Raw genomic sequence first — 24,326 nt, forward strand, 5'->3', positions numbered from 1 at the left:
CATTGTTCGACAAAGGGGCCGCTTTCGCCAGGTACGAAAGTATTTATTTTGGCTTTGTGATATATTGTCACAAAACTTTTATTTTTAGCCCAGAGCACACCTCATTTTAAAATCACTGTTTTAATCAAATTTTCCTTGATGTAATGTGAGTTTTATTTCACTTAAATTTAGTTTAAAAAATGACAAATTATGCAGCGTTAATCTGCTAGTTAATATGCCGGTATACATCACACTTGGAGTACAGGAAAACAAAAGATTAAAATTGTGGTCAATTTTTGCTGCTCTCTAATAGATAACTGTTATAAATTCCTATGAGTAAAAAAGAGATTAATAAACCAGGAATCGAAAGATTAAATTATATTGCTTTTTACCAATAAAATTCATTTATAAAATTCTATATTCTTTCCACATTTCCGGATCGCGACAGTGTGAACAATTCAATTTCCGGAACAAAAAGCTTGTGTAGATTTAGCATCGAAATGGAGCGCTTAGTGTCATTTGTGACTTTTGTTTACCTACGAACACGCAATTTCCTTTATTTCCAATTGAATTAAAATGTGTGGGCAACTTCGGGCGGAATGCTTTCAGTGAATGCATCGCACAGATATACACTTCTTCGAACTGAGGTTTTCACGAAAAGCGCTAAGCCGATTAGACCATTTTCCGATTGCTTTTTCGGCCAGCGGAATATTTCTCGGCTTCTCTCGGCGGGCGGCCGATTGTTTTCGTTGGAATATGGCGGACGATTTGTTTTCAGGGGACCAAACAACATGAAAGAATTCGGAGCTTGTGGTTGAAATATGTACGTTGGCCGCTATCATGATTACGAAAGATATGAAGATGAATCTTCTGAGGAAGAATGCGAGCACTGTTCGAGGCAGGACGTTCATTTTCGGGACGAAGACGATCTGTGGTCAAGAACTCTGTAAGCGTAAATTGTAGAAATATTTAGACTTGCAATTATAAACCGTAACGCCATACTGCGAGTTTGCACTTAGACATGCCGCTAATTACAATATTTGAAAACATTCAATGACTTTATAGCCTGTCGTTTTAGCTTTTTGCTGTTTAACAGTCTTTTCCCGGTGAAATTTTGAATTTGGCGATGTTTTACTAATGATGTTTTAAAATGTGTGGCGCCGATCGATTCGAAGCTGTCAGAGGAATGTGGTGTTAATTTCTAATTTGGTTATAATTTGTGCTCATGACATGTGTGGAATTGTGACATTACTTAAAAATCTATCATCATTATCGTAAAATTTTGAATTCCTTTATCGAAAGACGAGTAAATTTGTAAAGCTTAAGCTAACGTACGTTAAATCTTACGTTCGTATCTTTGATCGACGATTTTGGAGAGAAGGAATCTTGTTTCTACTCAGTCGCAAGCGTTAGTTGTGTTTTTTCCGAGAGTTCAGGGCGACCAAACACAGCTCTAGGCAAACACACAGGCGTTAATTACTAGTGATAACGATCTTTTGGCTTGTTTCTTGGCCCGGAGCGTGAAATTTATGTAGATTTGTATACGTAGTTAACGTAAGAGCCCTCCTCACTTAACTTGCGGTTATTTCGCATAACTTACTTTCAGATACGAAGAGCCGCCTTGGGCCGGTCATATTAAAGAGAAAGGCGATGTATTTTACATCGAACCATTTCGTGAACCAACTCCAAACGACATGCTCGACTCACTGGAACAGTTAAACATTTCTGGGAACGATTTTCAAGACGATGAAGGAAAAGATAAGGGGAAACCGGCCCTTCGAAGTTTCAGTGTGAAGAAAATCATTCCTGGATTGAAGCGAGACAGAGGCGACGACAAAAGCAATAATGACAAAAACTCAAGCTTAAAACATTCAAACTCTGTAGATGGGCTTATTGAGAGCAGCAGAGTGGCTGGTAAATTTTTCAAGAGAGAGATACAGTTGATTGTTACTCCACCAAAGGGGCATTCAGGACTCAAGAATGACTTAGAGACTTTACTTGGTATTATTCCCGGAAGAGACAAATCTGGCAAGCTGTCACAAAATGACAGTTACTCTGGATCAAGGTTGTACGTCAAAGGATTTGTTCCTGACGGTCCTGCTTTACGAAGTGGAGATTTAAGAATAGGTATTGTTGTTATGATACATGCCAAAAGCCATGTGTACAGTTAACAAATTGACCGTGTTTTTCCATGGTCTACACTCTTATTGCTGGTTTTCACTGTCACGCAATCAAAAAATAAATTCGAAACCATTCAACTACAGAAGCTATGAATTTCAAATATTATAGAAAATAAATAGATAAACAATTTCTTCAAGTTTCAGGTCTGTGCGGTGTACCGTTCGCGAGGTATTTGCGGAACCTTTCCACGCAAATTAATAAAACTTAGTATGGAGATGCCATAACTGTGTCCTTCCACGGGACACAAATATGGCCACCATGATGTCAGAGAAACCAACTGGAACTCAATTCTGTTTACAACTGCAGCAATCTTTGGCTCATGAGCTAGTACAGTTTCACATAAACACCACTTATTATATCTGAAATGTTCAATCTGCTGAAAAATGGAAAGGAAAGGCCTTTTTTCAAACAAAACAGCTTTGTCACGGAACTCAGCTTGATGTCACATACGACGGAGAACTCAAATATTCAAAATGCACTGTTTAAAAAACGAATGACACTATCGATCTGGAAATTTTCAAAAAGATATATTTTTAGTTTATCTTACGTCTAATGACAACGAAAATTTAGTAGGCCTAGTGAATTTTGGTTTCAGAATTTTATGATGTAACATGAAAACCAAGAATAGACCATAGGAATAACGTCATAAAATGGGGCGTTAACAAAACCCGGATCAGATCGGATCGGATCGGACTGGATCGGACCGGATTATTAAAACTCGGATCGGATCCGACCGGATTGACAAAACCCGGATCGGATCCAAAAAAAAGTCGGATCACCGTAAATTTCCGCCAAAATCGTCACGTGATAGCTCAAATCGAAGATGGCGAAAAAGTAAGTAAGTGGATGTTCGCTTTGTGCTAATATATAATGAGACAGGCCAACACGACTTCCGCTGGTTGCTGAATGTTAGCCTTCAGTCTGTTAACGGAGGATTTAATTAACGCTTTCTTGAGCCGATCCGATCTAGGTTTTGTTAACGCCCCATAAAATGTTCAAAACTCAAGTGGAACCACGAGCTGTTAGGCGAGTGGTTTCACTGCAAAGTTTTGGACATTTTATGGTCTATAAGAGTTTATATAATAACCTGAATTCTACGCGCGTTTTGATTGGTTGACAGACACATGGTTGACGTCACGCGGTCACGCGGTGGTGTGACTCGCGCGTGATCAGAGTTCATAGTCCAAATCAGAGTTGTCGGCAAAGTTTTTCAAACTTGCGGGGCCACAACAAAGCAAAAAAAAAAATCAGCTTAATTACAAATCTTTAGTGAGAAACAATACGCTAAGCATCGTTCACCTTTCGAAGCATTTAACTGGGCGAAACAAGCTTGAAGAAGACAGTGAATTATTCGAGAAATTATCCGAAATCTGTATGAAAGTTTGACCGGTGTTGTACAGTTGGACGACGCCACGGGAAGCAAACGAAATTGCGGTTGAACGCTTCGGTTAATGACCGTTAATGCTTACACATTTGAACAACTTTCCAAATCGGAATAAAGGTTAGTTTTTTTCATTGACTTTCAATTGACCATTTTTCTGTTTATTCAATCGGATTAACAATGCTTCGTGTTAACGAAAACTTAATAGTGAAATCAAAACAACTTAGCTCATCGGCACGGCAGCATTGCTCACACAGAAGTGCGCTGAAGTCTTGTGTTATTATATAAAACAAATAGATTTCATTTTGCCGTGGGTCTGTTCAGTAATAGATCACAGAAGACGTCAAAATGTGGTATGAACATCAGTGACCCACTCGGCTAGCGCCTTGTGGGCCACTTCTCTGTTCATACCACATTTTGACGTCATCTGTGATCTATTACCGAACAGACGCACGGCAAAATGAAATCTATTTGTTAAGTAGAACCATGGAAAAATTTGCGTTGCGTGACAGGTTACGTCTTAAGTATGGTCTATAGATACTCTCATTGAAAATACTTTTCAGCCAATGAGCGTGCAAGAATTTTCTCAATTATAATATTGTATCAATTGATGTACAGATACCATTATCAATGATACTTTCTCAATCAAATGTTATGTGGTACATGTATAAATATCAATTTTTTTGTCGCACCATTTTTGTTCAATGTACAGTTTACTTAAAATTACTTTTATTGAACCATTGTAAGAATGAACATTGTGGATTTTCTTTGCATTTTGAGTACACTGGTCAGGGATAAATTCTCCTGAGTCTCCCCCAGACTGGAATTGAAGGAATCATTATTTTCAAATTGTTGTCATGTCAATTAATGGCACTCTAAAATTCTTTTTATTTTGTTCAGGAGATGTCCTTCTTTCATTAAACAAACTGGATCTCAACTCTAGCAATGTTCACACAATACTTGCTGCCATCACTGGCCCAATGGAGGTGAGTACACGTTTTTGTACCTTCTCTCCCCCCCCCCCAAGTAGAATTATGTTTGTTTATAGTAGAAAAAAAAAACTCATCCGATCATTTTGTCAAGTTGCCCTAGCTTATGGTTCCTCAACACCATTAAGAACTTCTCCTGAGTAGAGAGAGGCAATATGAGAATGAAGTGCCTTGTCCATAAATTATTTAGAACACAACACAATGACTCCTACCAGAAAAATAAAATGAAGAAAATGGAGAGAGTTCAAGAGCGCGCACTCAGGGCAGTCTTTAAATCCCAATCGGAGACCTACAGTGAGCTACTGAAAAGAGCAGGTCTACCAAGTCTGTACCAAAGACGTCTACAAAACATTGCCATTCTAATGTATAAAGTAAAACACGGACTTGTGCCCACTTATATAACAGAAATATTTAATACAGCCCCGAAACGATATAATCTGAGGAACGCTGATTTTAATATTCCACGTTTTCGCACAGTACATTATGGAAAACATTCTTTACGATATTTCGGGCCTTATCTATGGAGCAAACTAGACCACAGTGATAGAGAAAAACATAATGTCACGAGTTTTAAAAACAGTATTTTAAAAAAGACCTCACCCGTCTTATACAAACTGAGTGTCAATGTGACATATGCAGCTAGCGGATATACATTTTTAAATTTTTAATTTTTAACTCTTAACTGCAATTTTTATCTTTCACCTACTTTTATGATAAAATTTTATATTCTATTGTAATTTATTGATTTATTTATTTATTAATGTATGTAGTACGATTCTTCAGTTTTTCTTCTTCTTAGAATTTAAGTGTAAATATTTTAACTTTAAATAGCTTAGATATATAATAATGTAAATAGTGTCCACAATTAGTTTTTTTTAAGCTAAATACTTCAGACACTTTAATAAAGTATTTCATTCATTCATTTGATCTCGATGCTAATGTGATAAGTGATTAGGCCAACGTGCCTCCCCGACAGAGGTCAATACAATCATGTAACAAATGTGGGTTAATTATAATAAAAAATAATTAAAACTTTATTTTACCTTTTAGATAACTCTCACTATACAAAGAGTTATCCAACCCAAGTTGTCATCTCCTGTCATTCGTCATCATACCCCGCCCAAGAATGATAGCCACCTTATCAAGTTAATCAGTGGAGAGTCACCAGCGCCGTCCAAGCCAGATCTGAAAAACATTCCTCATGTTGCTTTGTATTTAACCATAACTTCCAGTGAGGAAGAAAATGAACCTGATAAGGTAAAGGTATATTTTTGACCGCTTTTATTAGCAATTAATTATTACCAGGGCACGAATTAAGTAATGTCCGATAGCCCGGGGCTAGTGAAATGATTTGTTGGGCTAGTGCCTTTTGATCACGGGCTGCCCGATGGGCAAGCAACATTTTTTATCCTAATGACAATCTCCAGAAATGAGTGTGCATCAGACAATAATAATTATTCATGAGGAAAAACAGGACTCAAAATGGCGACTAACGTTATGCCAGTGCGACCAAAATGTCAACCTTGGTGATTGAAATATACTGGTTAAGTCGCCAATGTGGGGATTACATTTCTCTGTGTTATTAAAGATAAATACAGCCATTTTTTCATGTATTGTGTCCTTCCAGGAAATCATAATGGGAAAATCTTTTCTTCTTAAACATTCAAAATAAGAAAATTTATTATGCAAATTACCATCGGGCTAGCTCCTCAGAGCTTTGGCTAGTAAGATGAAAGTAGTCAGCTTCTTTTTTTCAAAAACGTTTTAAACAAACCTTAAAAGTCAAAAGCTAATTAAAAACAAAAAAGTAAAGTAAATAATCTCCCCCTCCCCCCCGTATATAAGCCCCCATCATAAGCCTAGGGATTATTTTCAGAATGGTAAAGTTTTCAAAACAGTTTACGGTTATCAGGAAAGCTAATGGCAATGTTTTGCAACTTGTGCCAAAAATTAATTGCAAGGGAATAATTGGCAGTAACCTGGGAGAAAGGGCAAGGGGAACACAGAGGGAACTGGCTGCAAATTAAAATAATAAAATTATTATTATAACATTTGTGAAATGGTAGAAGCTGGATAAAAATGGAAAAAATCATACATAATGGCAAAACAGAGTGTCAGGAGTGGCCAAGGAATGAGGCAGAAAATGAGACTGAAGAGTACACACTAGAAAGTTCAGACCTTCCTCTCCCCTCCACCCAATCCCTCTCCCCTACTGTTAAAAAAAAAAATTATAGGAATATCAACTTGTCAGAGCTCTGAGTCTAAGTACTTCTTTTCTGTGAATTTAGGACATTGTTTACCAGTATCCAAAATCAGAGGCAGCAACCAAGTTGGTGGCACTAAGAGGGATGTTTCTGACCTTGAGTGACTTGATGTCATCTGTGATAGGCAGCACAGCCAACAGGTAATTGTACATAGGATTGAACGAGCGAGGGATATAGTCCAGAAAAGAGTTATTAGAGAGTAAGGAGGACCAGAATTGAGCCTGGCAAAAACACATTTTGTACAGTTTGCCCAGCTTGCATCCTCCTTGGGCAAGTACTTACTAGATGAATACCAGCAGATTCAGGGAACCTCCCAAAAATTCAGTGGGTGACTTGTTGTGATTTACAAGTTCATTTGACATTCCATCCAAGAGGAGTCAAGGCACAAGGAAATTTAATTTTCCAACTTGCACTTCGGGCAAGCTGTAACCAGGATATACTAGCCCGAAAGTCTTTTTTGCTTGTCCCAAAAATTCTCATAGGCACAATGTTTGCGATGCTTCACTTCCCTGTTGCACAAGCCGCAAAAATCAGCCGCAAAATCCACCAGCCCCAGGCTAGTGGACACTTCTTTGCTTGCTGGGAGAAGGATATGTTTAGTCACCTACAGTAGCTCAAGCATCAGTGTCATAAAATTAATTTCATAATCTTATTCACACTGATTTAGCTCTACATTGGTGCTGGACAAGAAGCTGGTTCATGTTGTTTATTCCAAACTGGACAGAGATGTGCTGGTCATTGCTATGCCTGCAGAAAAGTATGTATAAATTATGTGTACGTACAGAACTACTGAATGTAAGAAATCTGTTTTTGGACTTGTAATATGTATTCCATAATTATAATTATAGAATTTGCACCATGGGTGTGTTATCTGACACCTTATCAAGGGTCCGCAGTTAAAGGGTGCTTCTATCCCGTTGAATGGAAGTTTGTGGGGTACACATCAATGGGGTTTGTGATTTTTTTAGGATATGTATAAATTACAAGGTTATATATTTACTTTAGTATCATGGCCCACAGAAACTTTCAAACAGTAAATTACTGTTTTAAACTGATTTAATTTCCATATTTCGTGATACATGAAAGTTTGCATGATACAGCCGAGACCTGTATACGTTAATTAGCTAAAATATTAAATATTAATTTTCTTAACAGTAAATGCGATTAAGTTACAGTAATCAATAAACAGCATAAGAACACAAGCATCAACTTTGTTTCTATTTGAAAACCTAGCTATGTACTAAGTTTCAAAACATTTCAATGTGATTTGCTTGATGTGTGTTTTTGCATCTTTTCCTTTCAGAATCCCTCTGGTTCAACTTCAGAAGGTAGCTGCTGATGTTACTCAAATTCTTTCTCTCACATTTGGATCAATGCAAAGGTAGGGTTCTGTTAACATGATGGTGACTTATAATCATGATAATTAATTTATAGTATGCTACATTTGGCCTGATGTAGACAGGGACGGATACAGGGGGGGGGGTGGATAGGGTGGATTTCCACCCCCCATTTTTCAGTAAAAAAATTTGAAATGTCACTTTATTTGAAATAGAAAAGAAAGAAAGAAAGAAAAGAAAGAAAAATTAGCTCTCGCTTATGTCTGGTTGTTGTTACGCGACGTTTTGCCATCTGCCGCCACTTAAGGTTAGGGTTAGGTTTAGGGTTAGGGTTTGGGTTAGGCCCTAATAGTCTGCCATCCACCTCCCCCCCCTCCCCCTCCTTTTGAAACCCTGGATCCGCCCCTAGAAGGGATGCACTGTCAGTGGCTTAATTCGAATTAAGCTGAGTCCGGGTTCAAGTCACAGCCTGATGGGCAACCAGGCCCAAATGCAGCCTTTTTTAACAATGGAAAACTAAATATTAAATAAAATACAGTAAAAAAAGACAACATTCTTTCACAAAATCTTTCTCCATTCATTGTGACTTTCTTATGCCATATGATGTTAACTCAGTTACACTTGGGAAGCATCATGTATAATTATGCCAGGGTGCAAAGAAATTGAATTTTCCAGCCGGGATGTACAAGCCCAAACGTCATTTTTACTAGCCCCCCTTCAAATTCTCATAAACCATGCTTTTGACGATTCACTTGCAAGTTGGGCAAGACTGAAGTAAAGGGTTAAGTCCACTAGCCCGACCACAAAATCCACTTGCCCCATGCTAGTGAACACTAACTTCTCTGCACACTGTTGCACTAAATTTGTAACAGTATGTTACTAAACTGTAAATTTTATTAGGCTCTACTCTGTATCCAGAAGTAATAAGATAATAAATAAAAACAATTAATGTAAGAATGTAATTTCAGAGTGGCTTCTGTTGTACATTTATGTACCATAATTTTATAAAAATGGCGACAAAGAGTGAACACTTCTTTTTTCTTACAGGGCATTCTCTGACAAATTTAACAAGGCACGTGTGGACCATCTTTTCTCTCTGCTGTTTGAGAAAGCACTTGCTGTGCCCCCTGGCACAACTGACAAAGATAGGCTTGGTAAGCTGCCAGACCTTTTGCCTGGTGTTCAGTGGCTGAATCTGCCTTTGACGACAGAGGTAGGACATCTGTATTGTACATACAGTATTGTGTTCGTAATTACCGGTAGTTTTTAAGCTATATTTAATTTACTGTGCAGTAGTTATGCTGTGTTATGCCTTATGTTCATGCAGTTGTCTATGGGACATGAGCAGTACTGTCTTTGACAAAACTAGAGACTTCATTTTGGAACATCAGATGTACGTTGTTCTGAGCCCTTTCTCCCCCTCCAGGGTCCCCCCTTATTTTACAGTGTAAACTACATGTACACTGTAAGCTCCGGGGAGGGGTACTCCCATAAATTTCAAATAGGGGTGTGCCGCCAAGGTTCTTAAACCCTGACCCTATTTAAGGATAAAAAAAGCGAAAAATTGATACCCTTTTTAAGGCCCAAAACCGAAAAATGACACCCTATTCAAAGGTAGGAGAAGCGTTCCATGACGACCCAAATAACGGCTAACCGCGCACGGCAAGACACAAATCTTTATAAAATCACTTTACTAATACCTGAACAGAAAATCCAGTTTTAAGATACCTTTTTTGGTTTAGCTGGGCGTTTATTTTAGCTTATAGAATTTAGGTACTCTATCTAAGGATCACACCAGGAACTCATTGCCAAAAGGAGCAAAAATGATACCCTATTTAAGGACCAAGAACCTCAAAAACCATATGCTATCAGGCGGCACATACCTATATAGGCCACATATGGGAGTAGCCCCCCCGGGCTGTAAGCCTACTTAAAGTCTCTTTCTTTCAAACATAAATAATCATACCAACTGTGGCAAGGGTTACAAGCAGGACTTTGATGTGCATGTATATAAATTATGTAGATTGATATGTCAGTTACTTTCCGAAGAGGGATTTTCCTGGGGTTTTGGGGTACTTTCAGCACTATCAAAAAAGTTAATAGGCAAAGTGCCCAGTTTGATTCATACAGATATTTGGTTCTTTGTAGTGTTTCTAAAATTTAATTTCAGGTCTTGTTATTTTTGAAAAGGTTCATGTTCACTGCTGTCTAAATGACTTGGAAGCAGCAGATTATGGAGAATTTGTAAGTTTATAGGGGTAATAGTTTGATCTGAAATGAGTGAACTGTTAAATCAATTGTATGTTATAAGTTATTATTTTGTCACAATTTGTTATCAACTTGGAGATGTCTTCAGTAGAGAAATTATGTTGGTTAACACTTACCATCATTAGCAAGCTTTACATTGTGCAAAAAAGGTGGAATTCATCTGATGTAGCTCAATTTTAACTTTGGTACAATCTGGTATTTTCCTTTGTTTTATATTCATTATCATATCTTACCATACCAGAACATAGGAAAATACCAAATTGCACTGAGGGGAAAAATGAACAACAACATGTACAGGTATATATGTCTGAATTTGTTACTGCGCGAAGTGGCTTAAAACGCCACAAGAAAGGGGGGGGGGGGGGGGAAGAAATACAGCGCTGAAAGGTAGAGAAGAGAGAGGAGAAGAGAAAAAAAGACTGACATTCCCTTTAGTTTTTATATCATCGAGTTTGGAGATAGTTTCTGGCGAGAAAAAAACGCGTTTACTGCGATTTGCGCTTAAAGTGCTACTATGACCAAAATTTTTGTTTTTCTTTTCGTCTTTTTCTAAAGTCAATTTGTTCAATAAGGCTAAATTTAACTAGCGCGCTAGAATTTAGAACGTTGCGATCGATATAAGCCTTGAAATAGCTTGCCGAAAATCGTGGAAAACCCGTCCGCCATTACTCGGACGTCTAAAGTGAGCCAGCGACTGTACTGAAAAGCGGATTTACGCATGAGTTGATTCGTGACGTCATATGCGCATCGTCGCTTCGAGCTTCGAGTGTTCCAAGAGAGAATATACTGAGAATTAACAGGGTTATAAAAGATATTTCTTCGACAAATTCTTCGTCTAGTTTGCCCGGTGGCAAAACCGAAGAGAGCCGCAACGAAGAGACATTGCAATTTAGCGGTATCGTTTCTTATAATGAGAATTTAAAGCCGTTTTCCGTCGGTCTAAAGGGCAATGTTTGTATGCAAATACTTCAATATTTATTTCATTCGATGAGGTTTTGGCGCTGTATGCCTACAACGAAGCTGCCGTCTTCTTGTCCAATCGAAGGAACGATCGAAGAAGCCTCGAAAAACGAAGAGGAACGGCGATTCATGGACTACGTTCGTTTGAATACATGGTATGATGAGAACAACGTAATTGAATAGTAAAATGTCTGCAATGTTTGAATTAATAGAGCTGCAAATACATGTAGGTTGCTATTGCCGTTTGCGAAGGATTGAAATGATTTTAACTGTTGTTTTCATTCTTCATGTTCTTGTAATCTATCATACACGCCATGGGCTTAAAATCTATCTCAGCTGTTTATTCCGAAAAAAGCTTTATTTACATGAAATAATGTAAAATTTATACAGAAAAATTAAAGTCAACAAGATGGTGCAGGTGATCAATGGATTTAGTTCCTTGAATTTTATACAGTTTTACCTTCCTTGACTACAATACAGGTAATAAACCTTTTAAAACTAAGTGTTTTAATGGGTAATAACACTTCAGACATCCAGCTTCAGCCAGCATTCAGTATTCCTGTTACTTAAAATAAGAAAACCATTTGAATGCTGTATAGAGTCCTTCACTCTATTTACTGATAATGTTTATATGAAACTGGCCCACAAGTAGCAGCAAGACTGGGTAGGAGTAGTTTTTCTTATTCATTTCACCCATTTGTTTTTCTCTTGGCCCCGTGATTTTGTTTTAGTTATTTTTATCACAACATGGGAACAAGTAAATAATGTTAAGGGTATAAAGTTTTAAGTTCATAAACGGAAACACCTGGACCTCGAACAAACACTGGGACCTTGATCAAACGTTTCCAGTTTTAAACCGGCATTTAAATGAAGCCCGCATTGAGTCGGGGTCTGGCGTCTACTCAAGAAAATATGGTATCATATGCAATATGACAGTGGCTCTTTCTAGAGAATATCACTGGCAGTACATTGTGCATCTGCAGTATGTGTATGAAATTGAGAGTTCAATTTTGGGACTAATCTTGTGTCAACTTAATGTGACTGTAAACAAGCCAGCTCCAAGTACCACCCTAAATAAACAGACACCCTATTGGAGACAGTTTCTCCTTTCATAAGGGGTTAATTCCCATAAATGTGCTTCAAAATTGCTCCCTTGATGCAAAAAGGCAAAGTCTGCATGCAAGCCTACTTGCCCATCAGGCCAAAGCATATCAGGTTTAACCTCCCCACTCCCCCCACATACATGTAATGACACTGTTCTGGGCTCACATCTGAACAACTCGATTCAGTCTGACCATTAGGTCACCTTCACCTGTCCCCTGGCGCCAAGTTGGCGCATAGGGCCTCACCGCACTGCACCTTAATCAATACAACTACCCCATTACTATGACAACATTTTTATTTATGGTACAGGTTTGACTGTATTTGTTGTCGGCTTCGCAGTTCGTGTATACTCTTTAAATAAATACACATATAATGGTTGCAAGGGTCCTGTGTGACCTCATAATTATCCCCTTGTTACAAAAAGGCAAGGTCTGCATGCAAGTCTAGTTGCCCATCAAGCAAGCTTATCCTGGCTAAGTAGGATTAAGCAACCAGGAGTATTTCTACTTCCCCCCTGGATGAGATGCAAGTATAGGTTCATCAAAGGCACCATGAGAGTAGTCTTGCCCAAGAACAAGCACAATGACACCAGTAAGAGTTCACACCTGAACTGCTTGATCCAGAGTCCGACAACTTACACTTAGGCCACTGCACCTCAATCAATACAACATTTGTATTTATGATACAGATTTGACTGTACATGTGTTAGAGAAATTATGATGGATCAGCAGCTCAGGAGTTCTCTGGCACATTCACATGATTTATTGTTGGCTACTACATTCTCAAATTATGAACAAAAAGAGCATGCCAAAAAATAAATATATTGCAAACTCAAAATAAAGTGTAGCTAGGATATCAACAGTGCTCTGTTGCACACAGCATAAGTGATTGGCACAGGTCATAATTATAGCTCATGGCCCCTGTTGTACTTAAATATAAAAAAGATTTACTGAGTATATACATGCTATCCGGATTTGATTTTATTTAATACTATATATTCTAAGTGCACAATGAAGTACAGTCCTACTGTAGTGTTTTACATTGCATGCCAGAAATAAACAAGTGACCAACACTGAATACGTGCTGGTGAGTTGACTGCAGAGTATACAGAGGACTACAATGGAAACATTCTCACAGTAAAAAGATATTGCTAAGCTTTGCATCCTTCTGTATGTACTTTCACATAATGTACCGCCTCGTGCGAATTTATTTAAGTTTATTTGTACAATAGAGGATATAATTCAGAAACATACAGGCCGATTTGCCCGAAAATTACCTTTTTTGACATGAAGTATTTACATTTAATTTAAAAATGACTATTCTAGAACACAAGTGCTTGAGCAACAGAAGTAAATTACGCCACTCACCCAATGTTTTGCTTCTAAGAAGTAGCAAATACAGTAAACTCACTGTAGATAATTCGAAGCGTTTTATTCTATTCACTTCCCTTGGATAGTTGAAGAAGTTTACCTCACAATGGTTGCAGGGAGAAATATCTATAAAGCATTTCCAAGAGTACAAGTTTCCCTCAAAGTTATCAGACGATCTATTATATTCATCTTGCGTGGTTCGGGCGAGTTAAGATATCACGAAATTCCGCCTCTTGAGTTGTTTTCTGCCACTATGTTGTGCAAAAGTGACCTGGAGATGCCTTGAAGTATGTTTAAAAAACATTTGCGCAGTAGATACGGCTTCTACATCACTACAGATTAAAAAGAAAACCAATGTTTTTCCAGATCGGTCACTCCAGCCTTCGAAGCAGTCATTTTGTTGATGCGCATATGACGTCAGCATGCTCTCGCCCCAACTAGTTCCAGATCTCTATTTGGTCCTCGGACATTTTTGAATCTAGTAATGGCGGCAAGCCAAAGCCGAAGTTTACGCGTGAAATAAGTGGTCTTCCAATTCGAATTTGAACTTAAAATTTGGCAAGGTTACTATTTAATGTAAGTACTTTCAAAAACCGAAGAGAAAAGGGAAGGTAAAATTTTGATCATAGTACCACCATAGTACCGGTGAAAATTTCCTTGACCTGGTTTTGATAAATTCAGACATATATATTAATAGTAATTAACTCTTAGGTTTATACTATTAATATAAAGGTTTTTGTGTTCTTAACCATTTCCCTGAAAGAAATAATATTCTACGATTTTGTGCTTTTAAATAAATATGCAATATAGAATTATTAGGAATTACAGTTTGACAGTACATTGGTTGCAGTTTTGAATAAGAATGTTAATTAAACTAGTGGACCAAAATTAAACAACAAAAATATAAGTATGTTTTAAATATATTATTGCCTGTATTAATGTAGTTAAGAGTGTGTGTAACTAATTGAATTTATTTTGGGTGTGTGCCTTCTTTTTCACAGGCAGATGAATTTTTTCAAATTAGAAGATTATATACAATTTTAGGCTCCTGTATATTTTATAAGGTATGGCTACTAGTTGTAAAGTGTTTATTACCATGTACACAGTTTACTAGTCTTCAACTTCAACTTAGTTATTCTTACGTGGTGTCATGTTATGTCGCATCACACAATGTCATCATTTCATGTCGTGCTATACTGGAAAGGAAAGCTTTATCCTATTCAAGATCTTAATGTATCAAAGGGACCTGGCAGTGCTGGAAGAAAGTTTTGTCCTGTCGTTAGAGACAAGTACATTTTCTTGCTGGGCAAGAAACTTTACATGCTCACTTTCCTGAGGGGCAAGGGTATAAGCCAGCAGTCTGCTGAGTAAAATTATGTTTTAAAACAAAAACTAAACTTTACAAACATAACTTCCTTGGACAAGCAAAATTTGAGAGTTGCCTGTCCAAAGGTCAAGCTTTAATTAAAGATTTTTTCAAGCCCTGTCTGGCCCTACTCACTCCATTATGTAATTTTTCGTATTGTCTAATACAGTACTCTATTGCACTTTGCATTGACTATGCCTATCTGTTTTTTGTACATCATTTCAGGGATATTTAGTCGCCAATCATTTAACCAGAGAAGATTTAGAAGATGCTGTATTATATTGTAAATATCATTGTTTACTGGCCATGAGTGCAGAGCAGAGAGTTGGTCAGTTAGTCGTCTGGAGAGAGGTATGTCAATAATGATAAGAAATAAACATATACGATGGCAGAGTTTGTACAGGTCTTAGAAAACCTGGAAAGTCATGGAATTTTAGAACGTCATTTTCCAGGCCTCAAAAGTTATGGAAATGGTATTGAATTGATTGTACAGAATAAAATAGGCAGGTTATATTTTGTAAAGAAAAGGGTAAAAACGAACCCGAAATCAAGATAGTTTTTGAAAATTTCCAAGAAAAATGGTCAAATTTAGGTTAAGGAAAACTTTGAAAAGGTCATGGAAACGGTCATTGAAAGTCATGGAATTTCAAATGCTCAAAACAGTACGAACCCTGGTTCGCCTAAATTGTTGCTGTTTTGTACCCCAAACATTTACACTGTACCATTGACCAATTGCTTTTGCGCCTTTTTCAACTTGTGTGTTAGGTTTTTCCAACAAGAAGACAACAATCCAGATCCGAAAACAAGAAAGTAGAGTCTGAGTTGGAATACTATGAACCAACTGCAAGATATTTTTTACTCATTGTAGGCATGGTGAGTTTATATCCTGTTAAACATGTTGGCAACTTATAAATACTGCTTTCAAATACATCCTCAATTCATCCATTGGCATTGATCGCAACACTAACGGAAACACTTGGGGCGCTTTCCTTTAGTCACAACTGGCCAGCTTGTCCGGTGGTTTTGATTGTGAAATGGACCTTTTCCACAAGGTTTTCCCACAAGTCCACAACAACAGTGTATAATATTTATGCATTGACCGATTTGGCAGGGACAAATCTGACTAACAACGAAATTCTGATCTGGCCAGTCAGTTCTAACGTATGGAAAACGCCCTTAGTGTATAAACTAGGTCAAAACCTTAAGTCAGGGGGGGGGGGGGGGAAGAAACGAGGTCTGGGACCGAGTAGCGATGCTCTCACAACTTGCAAAGCGATCAATTCACGATGTCGTCAGCGGTTTTTGGATGATGATGCAACAGGCAATCTTTTCCCGCGAAATGGAAGCTGCTATGTCGTGGAATCACTTATTATAAAGGGGTTCAATTCTCTTAACTAAAAATCTAAAAACAGCGTGTTTAAATCCGAAAATTTCGTCATCGTCGTGTAGTTTTAAGAACGCAGAATTTTGTGATGCCGTGCTACTTTTCAGTGCTGAAATGCAAATGTTTGTACCACGATTTTCAACTGGCCCACATGGGGATTGTAAATGAAGTAAAACAAAGAAAAACCAAGTCAACAAACAACCTCGAAACAATAGAGCAAGAACAATAGCGCAAGAACAATAGCTCCGACCAGCGCGGGAATATTCGATCGCCACGTTTTCATTACCATTCCCGTGATGGTTTTATTTCATAACAAACACCACATATTGACACCAAGAACCTTTCCGGAGAAATTTTCGCTGCTTTAAAGACAAAACTTAGAAAGTCTTTTTTATTACTACACATATAAAAAAATCGAACTCTCTCACTGGTCCCATGTTGTTATTGTTTTGGCAAGTTCACAAAGAAAGGAGCTGCTCATGCGCCTTAGAGACATCCGCTGACTACCGCCCCGATGATTGCTTTGCAAGTTGTGAGAGCATCGCTCAGATTTCATATAAGAGAATGTATGGGAAGTTGTTCCCCCCCCCCCCCCCCTGCCTAAAGTATTTAAATACCCGTTTTAACAGTTAGATTTAAAATCTAACTGCTAAAACGGGTTTTTCCGAAAGAGATCATGTCCATTATGACATTTTACAAGCTTGAGATTAGAGCAAACTTGAGACACTCCTAATATCTAGTGATGACACATTCCGTAGCCGAGTTTAACTTTAGACGTAGTACTCAAGAGTAACTAAATAAAAGTTTGTTGCAAGACTTAAAACTTCTAGGATTATTGGTTGGATAAAAAAGGTTGGTAGATGACCAAAATGTTTGACAGAGTATTTAAGACCCTTTCTACTGTAGAATCGTTATGGAGGTGATTAGTATCATGTACCATATTTTTTGTTTAGTTACGTTAACTGTATTATTTTCATTTGTACTTGTTTTAGAAACACTGGCTGACGTGTGTTCTGTTAGAGGCGGGTGGTATCTCAAGACGGTGAGTGTCTAACCCTGATTTTCATTCCGCGCGTCATGTGGTACATTTTATACTAAGGGCACTTCTAGTAGAACAAGAAGCGAAATAAAAAAGGTTGTCATAATTACCGCGCAAAGATTGGGAGCGAGGCGGGCTTTTGTTTCTCGCTTCACCGTCAATTTTCGCGTGGCTATTTATCTCGCTTACTTGTTTTGCTTCTTGCTGGAAAACATATGGCGTTAACTATTAGCCAGGGTTACTTTTTCCCAGATATGACGGCTATTTCTTTCTTTTTTATTTCACAGAGCTGAGGGCTATCCCCCTCCAGATACCTACTATGTGGATCAAGTGAAAAACACACTGCATCAGATTGAAGCTTTGGACATTCCGTCCGTTTGTGAGTCAAGGTAAGTAATAGCCTGCGAGCAGGCTCTCTATTAGGGGGCAACATGAGTTAAGTTTAATTAGTTAAGTGTTGCTAGAGCAGTTTTCAATTGAGTGTCGTAAAACCAAAACCAAAGTAATTACTCTGGCCAATCACAAAGGACACAGACAATCCAGTGAACCAATCAAAACTCGAAGCAAATACATGTAGCCGGCACGAAGCGCGGGAAAACGTGCGCGAGCGAGTCACGATTGGTTTTGGTTTTACTCCTGATTGGCTGAGAAAGTGGCGCGAGATTTTTAAGCCAATCACAAAGCGTAAAAATGCAAAACCAAAGCAAACGCAATTTACTTTCGACACTCAAGTGAAAACCGCTCTAAACACTGAGTGGAATACCGATTTCTCGACCCTTGATTTTTTTAAAATTTCTGATAACTTGAATCAAAAATGGTTTTCCTTACAGTCAGTGAACACTGCAATTTTACCCACCGATTTCTCAAACCAATTTTCGTTTCCTATGGAGGTTCAGGAAAACGGGATTGCACTGTTTCGTTACTTTTTACATGTTAATTACCAGAATCAACTTGGTGAATCGAAGAAAGGTGGTCCTGTAATGGATATTGTCTGTGTCCCAAAACAAGAAGTTATGAATGTAGTGTTCTTGTACGATAGTGACTAAGATTTTGTCTGCTATGAGAGCTGTCTCCTAACCGGGATCTAATTAAGGAGGGAATCAACCTTGATTTGAATCCATCATTGTGATACATGCAATTGATTAGTAATAGTACGAATTGGACTGAGTGGAGTACAATTCAGAGCACGATTACTCTCTGAATTGTACGACACGAGGTCCAATTACTAATTAATCGTATAAATAACAAAATTCAAGGTTAGGAAGTCTTTGAGAACCTTTTTTGTAAGAAAAAGTCAAAGGTAAATTCATTTGGTTGTGCAAAAAGCAGGAAAACAGCCAGAAAGAACCCATTCAAAAGAACGTAATTCACGCGCGAATGGCGTAGGTGTCCAGTTTCAGCTATCCAGGATATAGGATACCTGTAATTGGACACCCACGTGATCGCGCAGAACCAATCAAAATCGAGAATTTTTGTTATAGATACGAGTAAATAAAATGTTTTCTCCCGAAGGTTGAGAAGTCCAAACAATCCACCATTAGCCTCAGCAGACATGTTGCTGGTTAATCCACCATCACTGCTCAAATCCTCATCAAGTGTCGGCGGCTCAGACACACCTCTACAGAAAAAACACAACAGTGTGGACAACTTGAGACTTCAAGGTACTCTTACATTACGATAATGGTGCATGCTTAGACCATGACGAGTCAAGTGGTTTAAAATTAGTGACTCGAATGGGCAAAAAGACTGTGTATTTGGAGAAAATGTTGGCTGTATGGGATAGGTGTATGGCAGAAACTCCTCTTCGACCATTGCTATTTCTCTTTTTTCGTCAAGCTTTACATGTAGTAAAGCCGTGATCTATCCTTTTTTATCCTTTTCGTTTCCTTGTATTTCGCATGACAAATCAGTTTCTATACTATTAGGTTCTTTTCTTTTTCGTCTAAGATTTTAATATTGTGATGCGCTTTTGATCATTTTTTTATGTTAAAAGCGCACTATAAATGAATAAACTATTATAATTATTATTATTTTCGCCTTGACTTGTGATAACCATATCTTCAAATGTGTTTTCCAGACGAAGTTGAGTCCTCCGACAGTGGCAGTGTACCCTCGACACTTCGTCGGAAAGGTTCGGACAGCTCCGGTAGTATGGGCAGCTTCGGCATCAAAGGCAAACTGAGATCGTTCCGGTCCCAGTACTCTCTCAACTCTGCCGGCACGTTCAGGAAGAGCTTACCTGAAAATGTTCCTGACTTGTCACAGATGGTAACGGCCAAGTACGTACAGTTTTTTATTAGTAGGAAGTTAAGTTTATAGCTAATTCTGAGCCTCTTAACTGAACGGGCCAACGGTTGACGCCAGTTTGAAGCAACTGGCAATATACCATGAGAGGGCTAGGGAGTAGGGGATTAGCAATATAATATCGCTACTTCCCCATGATGGGATTCTTGTTTATCCCAGGTTTTCCCTACCCCGCCCAGCACCCCAGTAATTTTTTTTCGGGTTATTCGTTTTTTCTGGGTGGAGAGAGGCGCTGTGAGAGTATTGGCACAGTGGACAACATTGGGGAGCATGGGCTGGAACTTTAAGCTGGTTTTCTCTGGGCATAGGCACAAGCACAAGCGCGTAACAAGAGCGAGCATACGCTCCCATAAGAACAAAAAAAAAAATGTTCTTTCTGCTTGTTTTATTTTGCTTATTCCAAGTGAAATCAGCCCAGTGAAACGTTAAACCGAGAATCACCTCAAAACCAATTTTTCTCACTTTCTCTTGGTAAATTGGGCCCATATTTTAACCCATTTCCATCTTAAACTTAGTGAGCAATCTCATTTGCTAACGCGTTCCGGGGCAATGAACCATTATTGTTGCGTTTTCAGCGATGAAGGAGTGTTCTTGAACTTCTCAATTTAACTGCGATAAAAAAAAACAAAAACTTGGTTATAGACCATTTTTTCTTGCGCGCCCCTTTTGCTTACCCACTCGACTGCCCGTAGTCTAAAATGATAGTAGCCTTTTGAAAACCTCAGTTTATCACCCTTCTTTATGTCACTGCATTCTTTTCTCTCGACTGTGCGTCGTAAATCTTGTTGTATGATCGTTTCAGGTTGACAGGCGGTACAGAGAACACGTTGTTTCATTATGTCAGCTGGGACTCGTTCCATGGCATTGTGGTGTGTCCAACCGACGCAGACGCACCCCTCACGGGTGGTGCAGTGCATGCAGAGGTGGTGAACACGTTTCACAAAACCTGTCTGTCGATGCGTAGATTGTTTTCTCCTTATTACAAACAAGTAAGTTCCAAACTTGAAACCTGAAGTGAGTTTTTAATATGGTTCAAACTGTGGATAGAATTTTAGCGCATTCTCATTCTCATTTATGGAAAGTGTAGTGTTTTTTTTAGGGATTTTTCTGTTTTTTTATGATGCACAAGGTGGTTCTAGATCTAGATAAAACCCAGTTTGTGACCATTTAATTGAAAGCTACTGAGCAGTACTTTCTTGTGGTACTGTTCATTGTGCCGCCCTTGATGGTTCCAAGGTGATGTATGAAGCGCAAGTGTGGCCACTCAAATGAACTCAGTGAAGCAGTGCTGTCCTTTGGTTTATTATGTACAATGAGTGGTTCGAACTTTTAACTCTATAGGTGTGTTACCACTCAAATTGTGTTACCCAGTGTGTTACCACTCAAATTGAAGCTATTGAGCGGCACTTTCATGTACATAGAATAGTTGTACTTATGGTGTACAAGGAATAGTTCGAACTTTTGAGTCTATAGGTGAAATCCCAGTGTGTTACCATGAAAATTAAAGCTATTGAGCAGTACTTTCATGTGGTACTGTTTATTATGTTTTGCAAAGAGTGATTCTAAATAACGTTTAAGTCTGTAGGTGAAAGGTTCCCAGACCATTCAAACGAAAGCTACTGAGCATTACTTTCCTGGCTGTGATGTTTGTTTTTCAATGTTTTGCAAATGAAACTGAAGAGTTAAGTATGAGTTCTTTTCCTTTCTTTATTCGCAGCGGTTAAAACACAATGATCGTCGAGCTCGTTTTACGCCTTCTGGAATGCAAGGAGTGATAGAACATGGCGTGCTCTTTCACAGGACACCAGAAAACTCCGCGGAGCAGAAGAAAGTTACTTCAGTCCTCAAGTACTGGGTTATAGGGTACGTTTACAAAAGTTGATATAATTCCACAAAAAAGGAAATTTCGCTCCTGACTTGGGTGAATTAGGTGATTTGTTTTCAATTTTTCTCCCTCTTACTGATCAGTTCGTTTATTCTCATAGCTTGTACGAGTGACTTTGTATCGAGATAAGTTGAGAGGAAGTTAGAATTTGATCCTGATAGACTCCTGTATTCTCATTTCATTTTTTGGTGGAAATGTAAGCGACATTTTGACAGGTCCTTTTTTACTTCTTTTTAGGCGCCTTTTACCAGGGGAGCACCCTCGGGAGTTGTACGTTTGTCATCACCAGTCGGTGCCCCAATGTGCCGTGGAGTTGGCCTTCAAACTGGGCTTTGGTGTATGACCGGAATGGATGCTGTCCTGTGAAAATTTCTGCTCCATGGATTTGTGGCATCTGATGTACTGTGCCAGACAAGAATGGACATTATCAACGAGAGAATTTAGCGAGACTAGAGCCACTATCTCAAGGTTTTACTGCTTGTTGGTGGCGAAGGGACAGAACCGGAATTATTTGGACCAAAATCATACATGACCAGTTATTCACTTTTGACAGAAACTTAGAACAAGAGCATTGCAAAACACCGGGAAAACACAAGGCCGTCATACGACGAAAACTTCAAATTACACGACAGGAGATCTTCATGATCCTTTGATGGGCGCCTACTCTATACTTGTTAATATTAGCCAGATAAATAGAACGAAAAAAAATCCCACTCTTTTGCGCGGCAGACTTAAATTATTTGATTCACTTTGCGTGGTGCTAGTGCGATGAAAAGTCATGCAGTCGTACGTGACGTGACATACCTGTAGCCGTTTTGTAACGTTATACGTTTGCGAAATTTAAGAGAAACTACTTAAGAAGTAAATTCAAAATATATTAAGAGTTGAGTATACTGACTTTGATATGTTTGCATGTTGAACTCTAAATAGATGAGACACAGTAGGGAAATGAAATTGAGTTATGTATGAGTTATTTCAGAAAACATCTGATCGATGCTTTTGGTGTATTAGGGTACCAGTTGAGTCTTTAAATTGTTCTTTTGAAGTGCGATGAATTCAGGGAAACATGTAACAAAGGTGCGGACCATTGTATTTTTGATGGGGGAGGGGGAAGGCCCTTTTTAGGACTTTTTTTCATTTCGCAAACCAATGCTCTCATTTTATTTTCTTCCATTGTTTAGCAAGATATTTCTATGCCGTGTTTGGCTGTGCACGATTCTGTGGCTCTACAAAAGTTGTAATAAGCTTTGTAGGTATTTCACCACCCCACTAAGACTTCCCTAAAAATTAATGGTTCGCCCTTAACTGTGTCACAATCCCGTCTTTGCAGTTTTCTTGGAAGAAATTGTCATGGAACATGACGTGACAACCTTTCAAAACGTTTCATTCTTTCAGCTAGTCACGCAATCTTTCCTCCTTGAAATCGTCGATTTCGTGACCCATTAACATTATGGACCAATGAGGATTAACTTTGCTAATATGCGCATCTGTCGAAGTGGACGCTATCTTGTATGAGATCGGCCTATAGAACCTGGGACGAGATTGCATAAGGGATAGGCAAACGTTATTCTACAAGTATCTATTAATTATCATAAAGAATGTGTATATACATAAAGTTTAGCGTTCGTCTCAAGTCAAAACTATCAATGACTGAAAATTATATAACATAGCCAATTTAGTTTTCGTTATTTTATATAGGAATTATAAATACAAATACCACAGAAAGTTGTATTTAATAAAACGTTTTGATATTTTGGAATTTTTTGCCTTTTTTTATCCAAGGTTCAGTGAGCTTTATTTCACATGAGGGAAGCTTCAAGTATGATTTTTATAATAAACTTTTAAATGCAGAAAACCACACAATACAGAGTAAAACACAGAACATCTTGTTGCCGGGTCTGTTTTTGCAGAAATGCTCGTACCAGACGTCACCGTAATGTGTTGAAAAACTAATTAAATTGCAAGGCTGGCACTGACCTCTTTCTAGCACTGATCCTGAAGAAAACTAGTTGTACCAGTTAAAATATTGGTTCATTAAAAGTGCCCTTGCTGTAGTGCCAGCCTTGCAATTTAATTAGTTTCTCAACGTGATTTTTTTCTGGGGTAGAAATTTGTTTAGATTTACCAATGAATAAATTGGCACCTATCACGTCAAAATTCATTGCCATGACTTCAAAAGAGGTCAAACCCGGGGGGGGGGGGGTACTCCCATAAACTTCGGATAGGGGTGTGCCGCCAAGGTTCTTAAACCCTAACCCTATTTAAGGATAAAGAAAGCGAAAATTGATACCCTTTTTAAGGCTCAAAACCGAAAAATGACACCCTATTCAAGGGGAGGAGAAGCGTTCCGTGACGACCCAAATAACGGCTAACCGCACACGGAAAGACACATCTTTCTAAAATCGCTTTTCTAATACCTGAACAGAAAATTCAGTTTTAAGATATCTTTTTTTCGTTTAGCTGGGCGTTTATTTTAGCTAATAGAATTTAGGTACCCTATCTAGGGATCATACCG

General features: G+C 38.3%; 1 protein-coding gene across 3 annotated transcripts in view; it reads left to right on the top strand.

Annotated features, from left to right (window-relative positions):
* LOC144655649 (protein inturned-like) overlaps nucleotides 1–23,570 on the top strand; it is a 37,860-nt gene extending 14,290 nt beyond the window's left edge. For 2 of the 3 annotated variants that reach the window (XM_078515940.1, XM_078515941.1), the window contains 18 exons: nucleotides 1,586–2,106; nucleotides 4,442–4,527; nucleotides 5,581–5,787; nucleotides 6,819–6,934; nucleotides 7,462–7,551; nucleotides 8,098–8,175; nucleotides 9,179–9,344; nucleotides 10,322–10,375; nucleotides 14,835–14,897; nucleotides 15,425–15,550; nucleotides 15,965–16,072; nucleotides 17,576–17,625; nucleotides 17,910–18,011; nucleotides 19,135–19,283; nucleotides 19,700–19,901; nucleotides 20,729–20,915; nucleotides 21,644–21,789; nucleotides 22,049–23,570. In XM_078515940.1, coding sequence (XP_078372066.1) covers nucleotides 1,586–2,106; nucleotides 4,442–4,527; nucleotides 5,581–5,787; nucleotides 6,819–6,934; nucleotides 7,462–7,551; nucleotides 8,098–8,175; nucleotides 9,179–9,344; nucleotides 10,322–10,375; nucleotides 14,835–14,897; nucleotides 15,425–15,550; nucleotides 15,965–16,072; nucleotides 17,576–17,625; nucleotides 17,910–18,011; nucleotides 19,135–19,283; nucleotides 19,700–19,901; nucleotides 20,729–20,915; nucleotides 21,644–21,789; nucleotides 22,049–22,154 — 2,557 coding nt within the window. In that variant the 3' untranslated portion in view covers nucleotides 22,155–23,570. Of the gene's footprint in view, nucleotides 1–276; nucleotides 926–1,585; nucleotides 2,107–4,441; nucleotides 4,528–5,580; nucleotides 5,788–6,818; nucleotides 6,935–7,461; nucleotides 7,552–8,097; nucleotides 8,176–9,178; nucleotides 9,345–10,321; nucleotides 10,376–14,834; nucleotides 14,898–15,424; nucleotides 15,551–15,964; nucleotides 16,073–17,575; nucleotides 17,626–17,909; nucleotides 18,012–19,134; nucleotides 19,284–19,699; nucleotides 19,902–20,728; nucleotides 20,916–21,643; nucleotides 21,790–22,048 lie in introns of those variants that run through there. The other variant, XM_078515939.1, reaches the window with a different exon arrangement.
* Nucleotides 23,571–24,326: the final 756 nt, after the last annotated feature.

This window comes from Oculina patagonica, chromosome 5 (assembly GCF_052425735.1).
Source record: "Oculina patagonica isolate OP01 chromosome 5, crgOcupat, whole genome shotgun sequence".
NCBI classification, from domain to species: Eukaryota; Metazoa; Cnidaria; class Anthozoa; order Scleractinia; family Oculinidae; genus Oculina; species Oculina patagonica.